Genomic DNA, 20,379 nt, shown 5'->3' with positions numbered 1-20,379 from the left:
GATTGCAGCGATGAAAACTGATGTAAATAGAAGACTTTTCTAATCATTTTTTTGGAAAAGCTGAAAACTGCTATTAGTTGCCTTAATACTTCTCTCAAAAAAAGTATATTATATATGTGTATAATATATATAACATATATATTATATATAATACACATACATTCATATATATCTTACTGGGATGGCAGAGGGAGGGAAGAGCTACTGAAGAACACGAATCCAGCATTAATGGAGAAAAAAATGATTAGTAGAAGTCAGACCAAAATCTTAACTTTCAGCTCATTTGTTTCCAAATTTTAGAATGTAGTTTTCTGTTCTGTGAACCATAGGGTTATGGGAATGAAACAAATGTATTTTAGCTCAATTATTTCAACAAATAAAGGGTATTAATCCTAAAAGCTCTCAGATCAAAACAGATGTCTGTTTCCAGCTAAAAACGGGTTTGTTCCAGTCTGCCCCTCTAGTCTGCCAGGGTCTAAAATTCTTTCCAGCAGGTAGTGAACGTGAAAGAGCAGACATGGATTTGAATCTCATCCTAACACCTGGGGGGCTGTGTGACCTGAGGTAAGTAATTTCACCTCTTAAAGATAATTTTCTTGTCTGTACAATGAGGCTCTTTCTTGGGGTTATAAGCAAAGAAGACACAAAACAGGTGGTAGAGTGCTTTTTACACTAAAGGGACTGTAGACAATTAAAGAAAAATTGCAAGGATATGGTAGATTGTATTATTATCCAAAAATATCTGCTACCCTGGAGGGTTATACTTCCCCAGTCTCACAGCCACTACTATGCACGTGACTTGCTTTGGCTAAGGAAGTTTATTAATGATATGCATCACTTCCCAGCATAACTTTGAAAGAGCCAGCTGATTGTTCTCCACCTTTTCCCTATCATGAGACTGGCAATGTCCCAGTTAGATGTTTCTGAGTACAGCAGAGCCCTACCATGGGTAAACCACAAACTTCAAATGTGACAAACCTTTGTAGCAACTAGACTTTTGGTCCTTTCTAACTGTAACATAACCCTACCTATTTTGATGTTGAAGAGACAAGAAAAACTTGCCAAATTAATCCATAGCCACCAATACACACCCTTATTTACACAATAAGCTGAAGAAATAATTTTAGATTGTTGGAAAGAAGTTGCTGAGTGCAGGCACAACAGGCTTAACCTTAGACAACATCTGTCCAATAAGCAAGATATGCTGGGACAGGCCTCACCTGGAAATCGATTGCACTTCTGTTTAGTCCCTTTCTGCTAGGCCTAGATCAAACTGGAAAGATATCCAGACAGTGGCATTCTCCACAAGCTTGTCAGTCAGTCACCCCCAATGCTTCTTGAAATGAGAATGTTTCCAATCATGCTACTCCAAGCAGGGCCAGTAGGCCAGTAGCATTAGCATCATCTGGGAACTTGTCAGAAACATAAATCCTCAGGCCCCATGCCACTGCCCTCCAGCTTAGCCATTCCACTTGCTTTGGTTATGTTTGTAACAGCTTTAAGAGCCAGCAAGCACATGACCCACCATCTTCTCTGCCAGGAAGCTGAATGTCCCAGACAGGTGTTGACATCAGTGTGGGACCTAGTGTGACTATATAAGCACAGCCCAACCTGACCCACAAGAGTCTGCAAATGTACATTTAGTTTTTATAATTTTGTTACAGCTGAGACTTCAGGATTCTTCTCACCGTAGCAGTGTACTTCAACAAAACTGATAAACATCCCGAGGAAAATACAATGTAAATATGTGCAAATACTATTTACTCAAAACTTTGTTTTCCCTACAGTTAATAGCGGCTTTTAGATACAGCTGTATAGTACTTTCAAAAGGTACTTGCAAATTGCTATGAAAATTTAAAATAAATTATCATTACAAGTAGAAACTTTTCTTCCTCAAATGGCCTTGGTTCAGACTACACAATTGTTTTAATTGTAATTTGTAAAAATGTTTAAAGTAACCCGATGTTGAGGGATTTCTGGGACCATGAGACTGTTTGGTAACCTGATTATGGTGGCAGACATTACAAATTCTTTTAACTGTATATGCATAATTTTACTGTACATTTTTTATTAAATAAAAAAATAACCCTATTCATTAGTGTTGCCACTTAAGGTAAAGACAGTGACCCAGGAGCCACTCCTATTCTAAACACTACCTTTTCCAAGTCACCTTATAAAATATCCTACAAAGAAGGGATCTGGAGATTACTTTTACTTTTTAGAAGTTCTAAACCTCAGGTTACATCTACAAAAAGGAACTATTAGTTCTTCACAAATTGAGGAATAAAAGAGGTAACACCAAGGTAATTCAGAAAAGGCACTTAACATATGCCTACAATAGAGAATATCAGGGGGAAGAGTCTGTTTATCTACTCTATTCTGGTATTTACACCCACCACATACCATGGAAGCACTAAGGACTGTTGGAGAGAAAAGTTTTCACACATGAGAACTTTATACTACCTTTGTTACACTACACTGTGATTTAAAATCTTTAATCAAATCCCAAAGGTTATCAGCCATATTACGTACCATGATTAGCTTTCTATAAGCAATTTTTTTTACTGTGTACAGATCGGTGTCAATAAAATTAAAAAAAAAACCTGTATACTAGGCAAAGAACTTTATTAACCTTTGTTTCAAACTTGATTCCCAGGCTTCTTCGGCTTAATTAGCTGCAAAGAATGAATTGTGTATAAGCAAAAACTGAAAAGAGCTGCAGTGTCCAAGGGGCTTGGGCTTAAAAATATTAGAGATCTAGATTTTATCAGATCCATAAACAAAAATTTCTTAAAAAGCAGTCATAATATAAAATAGCAGCTCCCAGTAACTTCTTCAAGTTTTATCTTCAGAAGTTGACTCAATTCAGTTTGCCTCATTCTTGGAAGCCTCATCAAAATTCTCCACAAGATCTAGGAAAAGGAAAAGAGTAGAAATTCTTAAAAAAGCCAAATCTACAAATCATCATCAATCTTAAAAGGTGATGAGGGAAAGACATTCATTTGCCAGTGATAATAAATACTGTGTCATAGCCCCAAGAACAAGAATGAAGGAGAGGAAAAAAAAAAAAAAAAAGCCCCCCCCACCCAACCCCACCCGGCTCCATCCCATCTCACAGACTGGTCAACATAATATGAGGAAGCAGAACCAAAGAATACAATGACACAGAATGTTAAAATTTTCCTGGATTCCTAAGGATACCTGTCTATGCAAAATGGGAATATTTGTGAGCCTAGTAATTCTCCTGCCCAATAAATATTTTAGAAGAAAGTAAATTTATCCAATAACAAGAGACAAAAATGTCTCATGATTCCTAAAGGAGTTATGCTGCTATGGATTTTAGAATGCTATATATATATATATCCCAAGATACCTGAACTACTCCACGCCTTCTTGTAAATTCATGAATTTCAAAGTAGGGAGCAAGGGTCATTAGTGCTCTGCAGGTAATAGTTATATTTAGGGTACTGTATATATACTTATTTATTCAATATTTAAGATTAGATACCTACACATCCTTGGGATCCCACAAAGAAACAAGCCAAGTCAAGTCTATAAACGTAATTCTCAATTACCTAATATTGCATTAGTTTTCTCATTCTAAGTAAGGTCTATGTCCATCTTAACTTACCACCCTTCTTCCCTGGGTAATTTATCCTACAAAGATGTCTTACTCTCCCTTGCTAAGATTCCCTAGGTTAACCTCAAGTAAACGTTCCTACCTGGAACTTCATCATCATCATCCTCTCCAGTAGCAAGTGGTGCTTTTCCATCCACAGCTATAAAAGGAAAATGTAAACATTATTTGTCTAGGTTTTTAATAAATAGCCACCAAAAAAAAAAAAAGAACAGATGAAATGCCAAGTATTGTTATAACTTATTTCCGTGATAAGGGACAATTGGGATTTTATCTACGATACTATCAATAACATGATATTCTAATGTCTACAAATGGGTTAAAATACTAGGAACAGCCAACAAACAAAATTCCATACCCATCCTTTCAATCCCTCTGGGCCACCATAGGCCCTGAGGTAGTATAAAGGCAGTAGGGAGCTCTTAGAGTGCAGGTAAAACCCACATAACAAATCATGGTAAGATTTATTTTGGGAGACAAATGAAGATGCCATTTTCTCAACTACTTTGTGTGTGGCATAAGGGTGATGCTCAACAACCACTTACTGAAATGAAAAAATTAAAGTAAAAAAATTAAGAGTCTGTGAGTGGTAAGCATCCACTCTACTCTATCACACAAGGATATGAATGTACACAGGAGAGTTATGTACTAGCCCCATACAAGCATCAGTGGGATACTTCAAAAGCCTACTTCAGCTCTGAAAGCCCTGACAGTCTAGAACCTGCAACTCAATGTGACAATAAAAATGAAAATTGAGGCAGAATGAGTCAACACCTAGAAAAACATGGGTAACTAAAGAGCCATATATAAGCCTCTGACTTGCTCCTGCATTCCCATTCTTCAAAATTTTAAGAAGGTAGAAAACAGCGAAACACTGCCACATATTCAGATGTATATTCAGCTACACTATTTTCTGCCCTGAATAAAATCCCTATCACACTGTAATTAAAAATGCCAGAATACTGGCAGGCCATTTTTAAAAGATTACTGGTAATATCAACTACATAGATGAAACTGAAGTAATTTCATAATTTATACTAATTTTTTTTCAATTCCAAACTTACAAGTAGTTATTGGCAAAGCACCAAATTAACATTTTCATCATTTCTAGTTAATATTAAGTATCTGATCCAAATCAAGTAAGTAGAAAACATCCCACAAAATCAAGTGTAACGATCATAGCATGCTACATCAAGTACTGCAAACTTGAGCAAGGACACTTGCTTAAAATCAGTTACAAATCTGTTCTTTTTAAAGCTTGCATTTCCAAACTTAAAAATACTCATATCCATTCTGAGCCCTGAGATCAGAAATCAGCTGCTAAATGAGTAATTCCCTGGCAAAACCATTACTAGGAAACTCACATTGTTTGGGCAGAGCTTCGGCCAGTCTCCTTAAACTAGTCAGACTATCTGCGCCAAGCTGGTTTAAGATGCTGGGTAGCATTTCTGTCAGCTGCTTCGTCTCAGCATGGCCTGTAATGGTGAAAGTGTTCGCTGCCAGAGATGCCTGAACTTTAGGGTTGTTAAAGTGGATCACTGTTCCTTGGTTTGTAAACATATTCACCTATTAAGAAAAGAAAAATTTTAATTAGCAATGCTGACCAAAGTCTCTTTAAAAACAAATGTTTTATTAAACGAAGTCTGCCTAACTAATCTAGTATTTCGCTGCGAAGCACAGGTGAAATTTTGCCTGGAATGGCATATGCATTCTAATAGCATTCAGACTTAATGATCTCCCTGATTTATTAATTTATGGTAGAAACACGCTGTAGGGACTCTGAAGTCACTAAGTTTAAAAAAAACAAAAACAAAAACAAAACCCATTTAATGCATGAATGTTAACTTTTCCCAGCCAAATCTTGTTTTTTAAAAGAAACAAAATTTGACACTTGCCTCTTCAATACCAGAGATATTGTTTACCCCTAACTTCTTTAAGGAGAACTGAAGTTTTTTATCATCTGCTGTGGCTGTTCTATGAACCACCTTCTTCTTTCTGCGAGCAGTTCCCTAAAGTCAGGGAGAAGAGGAAAGAAAACAGCACATTTATACCACAACAGATATTTTTCAAATGGGAATAGTTTCCAATTCATTTCTGACCTTTGGATCTGTATAAGAACATTACCATAATCATAAACTTATGCAGTGAGCCGGCAGGCTAAGGCAAAAATAGAAGCAAAAAATGGGAAAGGAAAAGAATGATCTTCACAAAGTTCTACTTTTTACATTTGCTCTAAAAGCGATCAAAGAGGTAGCATGTGTCAACCTAAATTAAGCATTTGAAAGAACTCCACATCCAGAATTATTAACCTTTCCTGTTTTGTTTTTTTTTTTGAGACAGGGTCTCACTCTGTTGCCCAGGCTACAGTGGTGCAATCTCGGCTCACTGCAACCTCCGCCTCCCAGGTTCAAGCGATTCTCCTGCCTCAGCCTCCCAAGTAGCTGGGATTACAGGCACTCTCACCATGGCTGGCTAATTTTTGTATTTTTAGTAGAGATGGGGTTTCACCATGTTGGCCAGGCTGGTCTCAAACTGCTGGCCTCAAGTGATCTGCCCACCTCGGCCTCCCAAAGTGTTGGGACTACAAGCATGAGTCACTGTGCCTGACTCCTTTTCTGTTTTTATATTAAATAAAAATCAACACCCAAATTAGTATTTACAGGCAAGATAGTGTATGGAACAATCAAATGAATCTGTATATAGACTTCTATAGCACTCAAGAGTAAAGTCTGAAGTCCTTACACCTTAACCTACAAGAGCCGTACACAAACTGTCCTGCCCTTAATATGCCACTCCTGACTGCATCTGCTACCACCCCTCTTCTTTAGCCAAATAAACCTTGGCTGTTCTTTGAACAGGCCAAGCAAGCTATGACCCAAGGGCCTTTGCACATGCTGTTCCTCTCTTTCCGGAACATCTACATGGCTCTTTCCCTCACTGCAGATCTCAAGTCTTATGTCACCGGGTCAAAGTGGTCTTTCTCAACTACCCAAAGTAAAATAGCAACTTCCACACTCACCCATCAATTTCTTTCTATCCTGGTTAATTCTCTTCATAACACTTATTACTATAAGAGATAAATACATTTTATCATCCATCTCCTTTCACTAGAATGTAAGCTCCATAAGGACTTCTGTTTGTTGCTATAAACCCAGTATCTACAAAAGAGTCTAGCTCATTGAAAGCACTCAAGGAAAGGCTATCACACCCAACTACCTCATTTTCCCCCAACCTCCATCCCTATTCCTATTCATCCTTTAAAATCTTATTCAAGTCATTACCTCTTGTGTGCCTTTCCTAAATTCTACAACTATCCCCTTTCCCTATGCCAAATCATTCCCATCTCTAGATTTTGAAAATGCTTCTACTATTGTACTATGTATATTACACTGTGAAAACAGATTTATTTATTTATTTATTTTTTAAAAAGACAATAATCAAATTATCACCACTGCTAGGCCTAAAGCCCATCTAGGGACTTTAAACTTCTTAAATTTTATATTCTCAGGATCCAACATAGTAAAGGCTTAAATAAATCTTGTTATTTAACTGAAGAAAATATCTATAGCTACAAAAAAAAAAAAAGTACTGGTTACTAACCTCTCCCAACTATTAAGAACAAAAATCACTTTGAGATGGTCATGTATGTATCTGGTTTCCAAATAATCTTCTCTAAGAAATTCAAAGGAATTTCTAAGATTGTAAAGACAAACCCAGCATACCTTCTATAGGTTTCAGACACTTCACATATGTCGAGTTCAATTTTCACTTAATTATTATTAACGCTCTGATTAGATATGAAAATAAAAGGCTTTTGTAACATTTACCTAAGAGCACCTAACACCTAGTTTTCTCTAAAGCAAAATTAACTCACCTAATTTCACATCCCATAATAAGTACGCTTCTTAAACAGTGAAGAAATGTTTCCATATTCTGTGACTACAGAAATACTTCTTGTATTATTAGCTAAATGAGTATTAAGATGTTAGGACACAAAATTTAATCTTGTATCAGCTTTAAATATCCTAGCAAATCTCAAGATTTTCCTTTACCCTAAAGTGATGTCTCCCAAAGTTAAAGCCTAATGATGGGAGTAACAACAAAAAGATTGCACATAAGCACATTATTCAGATTACTCCTTCTGAAACTGTACTGAAAGTAAGAGTGGTTAAAAACACCAATATAAGAGCATCCAAACACTGACACACAAAAATTTGAGTTTTGCTGGCACTTGAAGGCCAGTCTGGTAACAATTGATTAAAAAGGGCAAGAAACACCTAATGTTGTTAAATATGTGGGTGTGGATCTTGAAGACTGCTAACATTAGCAAAAATAAAAAGTAAAAAAAATCAGGATAAATTCACCGCTGGCAAAGTTCAGTAATTTAACAAAGCTGTATATTATTAAGTCTACGTGCAACTTCTGGCTATCTCACAGCTGACTCTAAGTTAAATGCTTAAAGTTGGGAAAAACTAATAGGCAATAAACACGTACTATGGAAGCTTTACAAGTTTTACCAAGTAGAGACATGCTCTGTTTCAACAAGCTACCACACCTTGTTAAATACTAAGAATGTGCTAACAATACAAACTAGGTAAACCTCTGTCTACAGTGGACTTCTTATTTAAGTAAATTACAGGACAATCTAAAAATCAACTTCAAAAAAGAATCCCCTTGATGTGAATCAATATCTACCAGGAAAAAACAATTAATCAAAAACTGATCATTTAAAAATCAGTCACTTTAATTCCCTCATTTTTATAGTAATACAAAGTCAGAAAAGGAAATACACCTACTTGGGTTATATTTTCAAATCTAACAGTCACTGCCCTTAAACTCCAAAATGTACCTATATCTTCAAATACCCTTGAAAATACGCAACTACCCTAAAGAATATTTAGTTCAGAAAACAGTACAGAAAGGTCTCAATTTACAAGAGACACAAACAAGCACTGACTTTATACAACTTAGGCCAAAACAAGTCAAGGGTATGATGCGCACAACGATCTAACTGAAATGACACATTTTCCTTACAAATTAAATTAGGAAACACTTTTGTTCTACTTATACTCTGTAACACTGAAAACACAAACATATTTACACAAAAGCGATGTTTTTAGCTCGTCTCACTGTTGTGTCTCTAACTCTTGTCTCCCCGGCTCCTTGGGATTTGCTGGATCCATGAATTTCCCTCGATAGGCAAAGTTTGTCACCGATAATATAAGAAGTGCAAAAACAATGTTTTTAAAAATACCTAAGCCTCAAAAAAAAAAAAAAAAACCCGAACTATTAAAACTTACTTTCCCACCAATGCGCACTTGTGCCTGCAGTTTGGCGAGTTTTTCCTGGTTCATGATTGTTTCTTTCATCTAGAAAAAGAGGAAATCCTCAGCAAGGATAGGTTTAGCTCACTCTAGCATTCCACGATCGTTATTTCCCAAGATAACAGCAGGAAAATAAACGTCCTACACAGGCCGAAACCTGGATCCCAAATCCACCCCGCAGAGCTCCAAATTTGGGTTTCCAGGGAGCCCAAAGAGCACCCGCCTCCCCACACTCCCCCACAGCTCCCCGCTCTTGGCAGGCCCGGATCAAGGGCTCTACCCCACGCCTGGCCAGCACCCCCCACCCATGGCCCTGGCCTGGCCTCGGCCTAGCCAGGGCCTGCCCGGCCCGGCCACTCTCCGCAAGCCTCGCGGTACCTGAGGCTCCTGTCCTCGGGTTCCGCCGCGAGGTGGAGGTAGAGACAGCGTCGCCTCGCCCCCAGGGCAGCCGCCCCTGGCTCGACCTCGCCCCCGAGAGTCAGCCTGGGCGGGAGCGCCTGTCCGTCGCATCGCCTTCCTCTCCTCCTCTGCCCTGTCCCTCCCTGTCTCGCTCCTTCAGGGAACTTCCCGCCCCCGCTCCCGTCCTCCTACCACGCCGCCGTCCAGAGCCTTTTTGTACCTTGTCGGAGCGAATAAGGGGCCGCGCGGGGGACTAGGGTTGGTGCTCAAGGGGTCTCGGGTGGACCAGCTGAGATTAGGCGCACACACGCGGGGACGCAAGATGGCAGCTAAAGGGAGGCCGGAAGTGACACAAGGCCACTTCCTCCAAGAGTCAGGAAACTGACTTCGCCGCGAGCGCAGTTCTTCCTTGCGCAAGCGCGGCAGCGTTTGTGACGGTAGGGCAAGTGCATTCTCTCCTCCTCCTCCTCCTCCAGCGGCTGCCGGCTGCAGGCCGCCCGAGGGACTTCAGGCTTCGGGCGCCGCCAGTACCTCTGGGAGAGGCCACAAAGGGGTCGGAGAGCGCGGTCCTGTGCAGTTAGGGTTAAGTCCGCTCAGTCTCCATTGGGCCCTGATCCTGAAGTTCTGTACCGTCCGGAGAAAGGGCCTGTTCACGTTTCCCGGAGACGCTGGAGGTGCCCAGCTTGTGCTCACCACTCGAGCAGCCCTACCCTTGTTGGAGGTGTAGGTTGGAGAATTGTAGAATTTCCCTCTCGGCCCGAATGAGCCATTACCAAAGCATTTTGTCAAAAATAGTGAAGTTAGTTTTGCTTTCCGAGATTAGGTGGTGTGGTAGATTGCGGGAACGAGGTTCAGAATTTCTGGGGGCTGTAGCCCGGAGCCCCACACCTCAGAATGCAACTCCGTACGACGAAGGAACTGGTAATCCGCATTTCAGCCAATATAGCGGATGACTAACCACCTTAAAACGGTCTACACAATTATCTTGTTTATCAGGAAAAAAAATTGACTCCTAGATACCGAATTGGCGTAGATTTGACAATTAGGAGTTCACGGTTAAGCAGACCTTATCTAAATCCAATCACAGGAGAAATTCTGCCTGCTGTGTTTGGAGAGACAACGCGTGGATGTGAGTTAAACTTTGCTAAACCCCAGGACAAGCTTTAAGACAAAACCACTGATACTTAAAATGGCAGTTTAAATAAAAATGCTGTCTGATCAGCCTTTTTGTGGTCTTAACCATGAAATGTTTTTGCGTATTCAAAAGTGAGTCCGAAATCTTAGAATGCAATGTATATAGCAAGAAAACTTGTGTAACTGCAGACTCCTCTCCAGTTAAGATCAATATTTAAACTTTTTGAATACTTTTTACATATAGGTTTGTTGAAATTGATGTCTCAAGAACATAACTGGTGAGGACAGCTGTATTGCTTTTTAGAATAATTGTTACAGTTATATTTACAAAAAACAATGTTGCTTCAGTTAAATATGAGTGAAGTTTAGTACAGGAAAGGGTGTTCGTAATGGATCACCTTCCTAATGACAAAGACCAAAATGGCAGTACCACCACTTCTGTGCTCTGGAGATGTTACAAAATATACAGAAAGACTCCCCCTTTTTGAGAGAAATGTCTATCTCTGTCCAGGAACAGTTTTTTTTCCTCTCCTCCATGTTATATTGGAGACATTTGAAAGTTCCTAGTCACGTGATGTTTTCTGAGCTTTTATAGAAAAAAGATTCTATGTATGTAACCTGCCACCTGACTTTTTTTTTTCTTTTTCTTTTTTTTTGCCTTCCCTCCCCTCTGCCCTGACTCATCTTTTAATACACCCGTTTTCAGGAAATATTGTGAGCTACTTTATTTATGTTTATTTTTTGAAACCAGGGATGCTGCTAATTTTATTTTTATGATTTTTTTTAAATGTAAAACTTTAAAAATATTAAAAGAGATGGGGTCTTACTTTGTTGCGTAGGCAGGGCTCAAACTCCTGCGCTCAAAGGATCCTTCAGTCTTAGCCACTTGGGAAGCTGAAACTACAGGTGTGCACCATTTTCCCTGGCTTATGACTTTTTAAAAAAAAAATTTACTCTCGTTCCTACTTTTCTCTCCTGTTCTTTCATGAATTTAAAGATTTGCCGCGTGTCGAAAATATAAAAGATTCCTTAATGGTTAAAAAAGAAAATCTTGATTTTCTTTTTATGTTCTGCTTTGGTTTGGTTTTTGTGCTTTTCTATTTAGAGATGGAAGTCTCGCTGTGTTGCCCAGGCTGGTAAACTCCTGGGTTCAAGCCATCCTCTGACCTGGGCCTCCCAAAGTGCTGGGAGTACAGGCATGAGCCACCATACCTGGCCAAAATTTTGATTTTTGACTCCAGCTGCTTCTGCTTGTTTTATGAGTAGTCAGGAAATTCTGATTCCTCTAATAATTATATAGTAGACTTTTCAAAAATATGGGATTTTTTTGTTTCAAAAAAAGTTACTACATTGCATTCTTAGCTCAAGGATGCCAAAAGAGTAACTTGTGCTAATGTGGGAGCCATTTCCAGTATGCTCCCAATGTCTATGGCAAATGTGAGTAATTGGCTCCCACGCTTTCCTGCTGGGCTTCAAGGAGCCTAAGAATCATTTACTCAGCACTCAAGATGGTATCTCTCAATAGAGAAGGCAGGAAAGGTGAACCCTGTTTGCCCTCCTTGCTTTATAGTTTATAGCCTAATCAAAGTCCATGAATTGTTTTCATCTCTCAGCTGGACTTAAGTCAGCTTCAGCAAAAGTCAAAATATCCACTTTATATAATGCTTCTTTCTGTCTTTTTTTTTTTTTTTTAGTCTCGCCCTGTCACCCAGGCTGGAGTGCAGTGGTGCAATCTTGGCTCACTGCAACCTCCACCTCCCAGGTTCAAGCGATTCTCATGCCTCAGCCTCCTGAGTAGCTGGGATTACAGGTGCCCACCACCACTCCCAGCTAATTTTTGTATTTTTTGTTAGAGGCGGAGTTTCACCATGTTGGCCAGGCTGGTCTCAAACTCCTGACCTCAAGTGATCTGCCTGGGATTGCAGGCATGAGCCACCGCGCCTGGGCAACTCAAGATTCTTAATAGATGGTAGGGCTATTTCCCTTTTTCACTTTTGAAACTGACATATTTACGGATATTCTATATACATTTTAGGTTTTGTTTCATTTTGAAATTTTGATTAGGATTGGTTGTATAGATTGATTTGGGAAACTTGTATATATTTTCTAATTGTATGCCTCTGCATTCACTTGTAGGAAATCTGGCTATTTTTAATATATAGGGATTGAATATAGGGAATTGGTGCTTTACAAAGTTTGAAGGACTGGAGGAGTGGGCTTTAGCCTGGGCTGTCAGAAGTGAGTCCTAAGATAATACAGATTTAGTATCCCTAATCCAAAAATTTTAAATCCAAAAGGCTCCAAAATCCAAAGCTTTTTGAACACCAGCATCATGCTCAAAGGAAATGCTCATTGAGCATTTCAGATTACAGATTTTCGATTAGGGCTGCTCAACCAGTATGTACATAATGCAAATATTCCGGAAAAAAAAATCCCAAGTCTGAAAAATTTCTGGTTCCAAGCATTTCACATAACAGGTACTCAACCTGCACTCAAGAACTAGGCTGTCATGGGACCTGCTGCAACTGTTTTCACCCATTAGGAGGATGGAGAATCAGGACCCTACAACTGGAATTATTGATGTTAAGAATGCACCACTGTAGCTACAATTCAAGAATCAAGAAGATAACTGTAGGAAGTACTCCTCAACATCCACAAAGCTAATGACTGAGCTCTGGAAAGCTGCTGCAGAAAATCTATCTCATGAGCATGCTTGCCAGCAAAATTAAAGCAGCAGGAAAAAGGCTTTAGCCTCACTTCCACCTTCCAAATCTTACTTAAATGTACGTAGTTGGCAAAAATAATTCACTTCTAGAATGGTAACGGCAAGGAAATCTGGAAAATACAGTTTTTAACTTTCCAAATTTATAGTACAGGGAGGCAAACTTGAAAGAAATTGGAACTGATCTGTGTACCAATCTACCTTACCTACCCCAAATTTCACCTCCATGAACATAGTGCATCTATTTTTTCAAATATTTTATGTATTTTAATAGCGTTTTAAAAACCTTCTGAAGGTCGTGTGCATTCTTTAATAGATGGATTCCTGGATGTGATAGTTTTTATTCTTAATCTCTTTCCTATTTTAGTCATTGCAAATGTCTTCTCCTGGTCTGTTAAATCCGTCATACTCTTGTTAAACAGAAACATAAATTTTTGACCCCAGGCTGATCTAGTTGTCAATTTACAGAATATACAAAAAACAGAAAAACATGTTAAATTATTCCACAGAATGCAATCAACAAAATTCAGATTACAGGAAATGAAAGGACAAATAAACTCCAAGGGAGAGGGGGAAAAAAGAATAAGGGGATCTTTGGATTAAGAGAAACCTAAGAGACATATCAAACAAACGAAAAACCCACAGGAAAGTAGGCAAAACAATAGTGTCTAGGGGTGCATGCTTAGGTAATGAAACTGAAGAGGAAAGGAATTAAGTATAAAAGAATAGTGGTTATTCCATGCTGGGTGAGGTGGCTCACACCTGTAATCCCAGCACTTTGGAAGGCCAAGGTAGGTGGATCACTTGAGGTCAGGAGTTTGAGGCCAGCCTGGCAAACGTGGTGAAACTCCATTTCTACTAAAAATACAAAATAACTATAATTTAAAAAAAAAAAGAATAGTGGTAATTCTTGCAGAAAAGGGGTTATAGTTGGGAGGAGGCATATAGTAGATTTCTAGACTGGGGAGCAAGGGTCTGTCTTCTTACATGTAGAGTGTATATGGTTCTCTGTATTTGCTATATGGAACAAAATTTCTTAAAAGGAAAAGCACACATGATATATAATGCAAAGAAATATGCATATTTACGATCATATTTCAACATTACAGTGCATACATTTATGGAGAAGGAGAATGGGAGTAAAGATCAGAGAAAATGAGAGTGTCTTGCATGCACTGAAAATGACAATGTGCTAATAATATATCATGTTTAGATAGCCTTTAATATACATTAGGCACTGGTTCTTAGTGCTTTACTTATATTAACTCATTTGATCACATGAAGTAGATACTATTACTCCCATTTTACAGAACCAGAAAACAGGCACGCAGAGGTTAAGTAACTTACCTAAGGCCACAGTGCTGGTAAGTGGCAAAGCTGAAACACAGACCCTGGCAGTTTGCTCCATTCTCTGTGCTCATAACCATTATACGATGCTGCTGACTACTAAGGAATATGATTGTCTCAACTCTGCACCTGATGCTCAGTAAAAACACACTCAGCTGTTCACTCAGAATCTCTATCCACATGACTAACAGGCACCTCAGATATACCATGTTTAAGACAGAACAATGTTTTCCATCCACCATTAAGTCAAAACACTTGAGAGCAGCTCTTTCCTCCTGTAACCTCCCACATTAAATCATCAATAAATCTTATTGGTCCTACCTCCAAAGTAGATTCTGAATTTGACCACTTATGCATATTTACTGTTGCCACCCTAATCCAGACGACCATCGTCAGTCACTTAGGCTACTATAACAGCTTCCTACTTACTTCCCCATTTCCACTTTGCCTCCTGCAACTCATGCTCCACACAAGTTTTTGTTTTTTGTTTTTTTAAAGCAAGTTTTCCCTACATAAGCATTTTAATGCCTGCCCATTGCATTTAGAATAAAATGCACTCTACTTTGACCAACAAAACCACACATAGTCTGCCACTATTCTCAAGATTTATCTCGTGCCATTCTTTCTCTAGTTCTTAGACATCTTACATATCTGAGCTTTGCAGAACACACAGAAAAAAACAAAATGTTTCTTTGGCCATTTTTATTTTCCAAATGTAAGAATAGAGTAAAAATTTCAGGAGTGATGAAGTTATCTCAGTCTGGGGCAGTGCTTAATGTAAGTTAGTATTTGAATTAACCATTCTTCAACCTTTGTTGTAATCTACTTCCTTAGCCCTAACCTGACCAAGGCAATAGCCATCAAAATCACTAGAATACAGAAACATTCACAGGCACAAAGATGACAGGCAGCAAAATACGAGAAAGAAGGAAACGAGAGAGAGGGTGCACACCCTAATATTGGGGGATAGATTTATTGTTCAGCAAATACCCATTTCGTCTGCCTTTGACCATTTGCAGAAGATACTTCCCTGCCCATTGCTTTTGGGTTCAGCCAAGTGACTTGCTTTTATCAGTGGAATATTAGCAAATGTGAGATAAGCAGAGACCTTAAATGTGCTTGTATGGTTTATCATGCCCCTTCTTTGGTGATCATCATGAAAGGAAGATGCCTCAGGTAGCCATAGACCCTTGAGTATGGACCCCAGAACCAACATGTGGAGCAATCCTAAACCCTGTCTTCAGTCAGAAGGCTACATGACCAAGCCCATACAATTGATTTACAGACCCATGAGCAAGAAAATAAATGCTTGTTATTGTAAGATACTGAGTTTAAGGTACTTTATTATGCAGCATTATTGTTGCAGTAGTTGACTAATGCAAATGGTAACAGCTAGTGCTATAGGCTGTCTATCCTGTTCCCTTGCCATTACCTCTCAGTGCACCTATAACTTCTGTGTATAATCAAAGTGAAATAATTGAACAAATTCAAATTGTGTATATTGTTTAAAGCATTAGAGTATTAAGCAATGAAGAACAGCATATGCGATATGCTACCTTTTGTGTTAGAGAAAAGGCAAGTAGGAGAGAGAGACTGATTTGGGGGAAAAAAGTAAACAATGGAAGAAACAATAAACATACATTTTTTTTTTTTTACTTATAGGTTACTTACAGGGTTGCCTGTATAGAGGAAGAAGCAAGATTTCTCAGAGTATACCTTTTTAGTTTCTTTTGGCTTTTGAACATTTTCTGTATTAAAAAATAAAATTAAAGTGAAAAGAAAAAAGCAAACCCTAAAATTGAAAACACAGGAACGTAACTGTATATCAAGTTATGAAAGTTGACACAGAAATAATGTCTTCAGATGACTTTTGAATGCAATATGCACATTCTTCAATCTTAATGGGATTTATTTATTTTTAGAGATGGTATCTTGTTATGTTGCCCAGGCTGGACTTCAACTCCTGGACTCAAGTGATCTTCCCACTTCGGTCACCCAAAGTGCTGGGATTACAGGCATGTGCCACTGCTCCCAGCCTTAATGGAATATATTTAAAGAAAAAAAGAACTGGAAAGAAATTCAACCTCATAGTAATTGTGATAATTAATTTTATGTGTCAACTTGACTGGGATCTGGGTGCTGAGAAATTTGGTTAAACATTACTCTGGATGTGTTTGTGAGGTTGTGTCTGGATGAGATTAACATTTGAATCAGTAAGACTGAGTAAAACAGATGGCCCTTCCCAATGTGCGCAAGACTCATCCAGTCCATTGAAGGCCTAAATAGAACAAAAGACTGAGCAAGAAAAAATTTGCTCTCTCTGCCTAATGGTCTTCAAGCTGGGTTATCAGTTTTCTACTGTCTTTGGACTTGGAGTCAAGCTGAAATTTACACCATTGACTCTCCTGGTTCTGAGGCCTCTGAGCTCAGATTAGAACTATGTCAACAGCTCTCCTGGGCCTCCAGCTTGCAGAGGTTGGGATTTCATAGCCTCAAAATGTGTGTAAGCCAATTTCTTATACTCTCCTTTTCTCCCACTCCCCACCCCATCTCTCTCTATATATATGTTATATGTGTATGTAGATAGATATATAGACAGAGTATGTATATACTGTTTCTTTGGAGAGCACTAATAGTTTTTTTTTTTTTAGATGGTGTCTCGCACTGTCACCCAGGTGAGTGCAGTGGCATGATCTCGGCTCACTGCAACCTCCGCCTCCTGGGTTCAAGTGATTCTTCTGCCTCAGCCTCCTGAGTACCTGGGATTACAGGCATGCACCACCATGCCTGGCTAATTTTTGTATTTTTAGTAGAGACGGGGTTTCACCATGTTGGTCAGGCTGGTCTTGAACTCCTGACCCCATGATCCGCCTGCCTCGGCCTTCCAAAGTGCTAGGATTAACACGTGTGAGCCACCGTGCCCAGCCTGGAACACTAATAGTTTTATAGTTAGTTGTAATATTGGTATTGTGAAGTAGAAAACATTTTCTGTGTATTACAGGATAGAGCAAATGAGTAAATATTTTAATGTTTATAAAAATGGAGAATTTCAGTTTAAAAGAAAGATATAATGTATTACTTTGTAATTTTATGGTTAGTACTTTTTCTTCCTTTTTAAGAAATCTTTATCCACCCATGAATATATTCTCCTTTGTTTCTTACAATTTTGGTTTTCACAATTGGCTCTACAATTCATCTCTACATTTTTTTTTTTTTAATCATGAAAGCTATGTATCAAGGTTGTTTTTTTTGTCTCACATGGATTAGAGAAAGACTGTAAAAGACCAAAAAAGTTTTGAATTGGATTCTGGCCCTAGCCCAGCACAAACAAGAGGTTGAAGCCTCTCTGCACAAAGATGATATACAGTATCATAAAGTAGATCATTACATCTTAGATAATTTTATTGAATCTGATACAGCATTAGAAGTGGTAAATGGGGCCTGGCACAATGGCTCATGCCTGTAATTCTAGCACTTTGGGAGGCTGAGGCCAGTGGATTGCTTGAGCTCAGGAGTTCGAGACCAGCCTAGGCAACATGGTGAAGCCGTCTCTACCAAAGAACACAAAAATAATCTGGGTGTGGTGGCACATGCCTGTAGTCCCAACAACTCTAGGGGCTGAGGTGGGAGAATCGCTTGAACCTGGAAGGTAGGAGTTGCAGTGAGCCAAGATCATGCCACTGCACTCCAGCCTGGGTGACAAAGCGAGACCTTGTCTTAAAAGAAAAAATAAAAAAGGAATCTAAAGTAGCACCAAGGTCTAGCCTGGCCTATAGCATCTGTTTTTCCTAATTACTCTCTAATCTTTGGATAGTGCCTATAGAATAATATTTTTTTTGCTATGAAGTGTAAATCGGGCGCCGGGCACCGTGGCTCAAGCCTGTAATCCCAGCACTTTGGGAGGCCGAGACGGGCGGATCACGAGGTCAGGAGATCGAGACCATCCTGGCTAACCTGGTGAAACCCCGTCTCTACTAAAATATACAAAAAACTGGCCGGGCGAGGTGGCGGGCACCTGTAGTCCCAGCTATTCAGGAGGCCAAGGCAGGAGAATGGCGTAAACCCGGGAGGCGGAGCTTGCAGTGAGCGGAGATCTGGCCACTGCACTCCAGCCTGGGCGACAGAGCAAGACTCCGTGTCAAAAAAATAAAAATAAAAATAAAAAATAAAGTGTAAATCGGGTGGAGAAAATAATAATTATCGGTCTCTATAGTTTTTTTACATAATTCAAAATTTAAATGTTATATTCTCATTATTTTCTTGCAGAATGCAGTCTGTTTTGAGCACAGTTCTAAACACATAACTGCATTAAACCCATGTTAAGTTGTAACTATAATCTGTGACTTGCAAGTATCATGGATAATTTTCAGATTTCATCCTTCAACAAACTGAAAGGATTCCAAACAAATTATTGATTCAAACAAATGAGTAAATGGGTTTATATATTTACTGTACTGACTAAAACAGAATCATAGCTTTATATTTCTATCATAAGTAGTCTCCTCATGCATATTATAAAGACTGAACTGGAAACCATCACAAATTATGCTAAACTATCTCAGTTTTACCTCTGCTTAAGTCAAGCTGAACAAATAGTTAACCTCTTTGAACTTGCTTTCTCACCTAAAAAGGTTCTCAAACTTTGGTGTGTATCATAATCACCAGGACAGTTAATAAATCATACAGAATCCCAAGGTCATTGAAGCAGAATGGGGACAGGGTCTGAGTCTGTGTATTTTTATCAAGTTTCCTTGGGTAGTCCTGATTACCAGTATTTGAGAACTTTTGTCTTAGTATGTTTCTACTGATAGAATGATTCATTTATGTGCTTATGTATTCACTTAATGCATGTGTGTAGCAATAAACACATACTGAGTGACTAGGTGCCGTCACATAGTGCTGAGGGCTCAGAGATGAAAGACCTAGCCCTGCCTAATATGAACCAATGTTTGTGTCTTCCCGAAATTCATATGTTGAAACCCTAACCCTCAATGTGACTGTATTAGGAGGTAGGGCCTGTGAGGATGTGATAACAGTTAAATGAAGTCATAAACATGGACCCTACTCTGATAGGGCTGGTGCTCGTACAAGAAGAGGAGGAGACACCAGAGCTCGCTTGCTCTCTCTGTCATATGAGGACACAGCAAGAAGATGGCCATCTACAAGTCAGGAACAGAAACCTCACTGGGAACTAAATTATTATTATTATTATTATTTTGGAGACACAGTCCTGCTCTGTCACCCAGGTTGGAGTGCAGTGGTGCAATCTGGACCCACTGCAGCCTTTGCCTCCCAAGTTCAAACGATTCTCCTGCCTCAGCCTCCCAAGTAGCTGGGACTACAGGCAGGCACCACCACGCCCGGATAAATTTTGTATTTTTTGTAGAGACAGGGCTTCACTATGTTGGCCAGGCTGGTCTCTTACTCTTAGCCTCAAGCCATCTGCCCACCTTGGCCTCCCAAAGTGCTGAGATTAAAGGTGTGAGCTACCACGCCCAGCCTGGAACTAAACTCACTGGCATCTTGATCTTGGACATTCCAGCTTCCAGTACTCTGAGAAATAAATTGGTTGTTTAAGCTACCCACGCTATCATACTTTGTAATGGAAACCCAAGCATCTAATGCATTGCCCTAAAGAAGTTCTTAGTTTAATGGAGGAGACACACAAATAATTGATAAATGCAATATAGTGTTAGGTGCTCTGATATAAGCAGGCAAGGTACTGTGGAAGCATTTTGGTATCAGGAGTGGTTCTAGAGGAACAGAGTCTTAAGAATTGTAAACCAAAAATTAAATTCTAAGCTCCCCAATCAGCT

General features: G+C 39.2%; 1 protein-coding gene across 2 annotated transcripts; it reads right to left on the bottom strand.

The window, feature by feature from the left end:
* Positions 1-2,608: 2,608 nt before the first annotated feature.
* On the bottom strand, positions 2,609-9,697 carry BTF3 (basic transcription factor 3). Of its 2 annotated transcripts, none has more exons than XM_005557134.5 (6): positions 9,340-9,697; positions 8,938-9,006; positions 5,533-5,646; positions 5,002-5,203; positions 3,723-3,779; positions 2,609-2,912 (listed from the first exon to the last, which is right to left on the bottom strand). In XM_005557134.5, exons 1-6 carry the CDS (start codon positions 9,469-9,471, stop codon positions 2,866-2,868), a joined length of 621 nt encoding a protein of 206 aa, XP_005557191.1. In that variant the 5' UTR covers positions 9,472-9,697; the 3' UTR covers positions 2,609-2,865. The 2 variants fall into 2 exon arrangements, with proteins under 2 accessions (XP_005557191.1, XP_005557192.1); XM_005557135.5 differs by having other exon boundaries at positions 9,581-9,697.
* Between the last annotated feature and the right edge of the window lie 10,682 nt (positions 9,698-20,379).

The sequence above is a fragment of the Macaca fascicularis genome, chromosome 6, assembly GCF_037993035.2.
Source record: "Macaca fascicularis isolate 582-1 chromosome 6, T2T-MFA8v1.1".
NCBI lineage: Eukaryota > Metazoa > Chordata > Mammalia > Primates > Cercopithecidae > Macaca > Macaca fascicularis.
The sequence above is the reverse complement of the archived record's forward strand: the minus strand, read 5'-3'. Positions and strand labels throughout refer to the sequence as shown.

Bases quoted from the DNA above. Each gene is read 5' to 3' on its own strand.
- BTF3 (XM_005557134.5), bottom strand. From the start codon at position 9,471: ATGCGACGGACAGGCGCTCCCGCCCAGGCTGACTCTCGGGGGCGAGGT. The intron at 5,647-8,937 runs GTAAGTTTTAAT...CCCTGACTTTAG, and splicing joins AAGTGCGCATTGGTGGGAAA to GGAACTGCTCGCAGAAAGAA. The intron at 2,913-3,722 runs GTAGGAACGTTT...TCCTTTTCCTAG, and splicing joins TGATGATGATGAAGTTCCAG to ATCTTGTGGAGAATTTTGAT.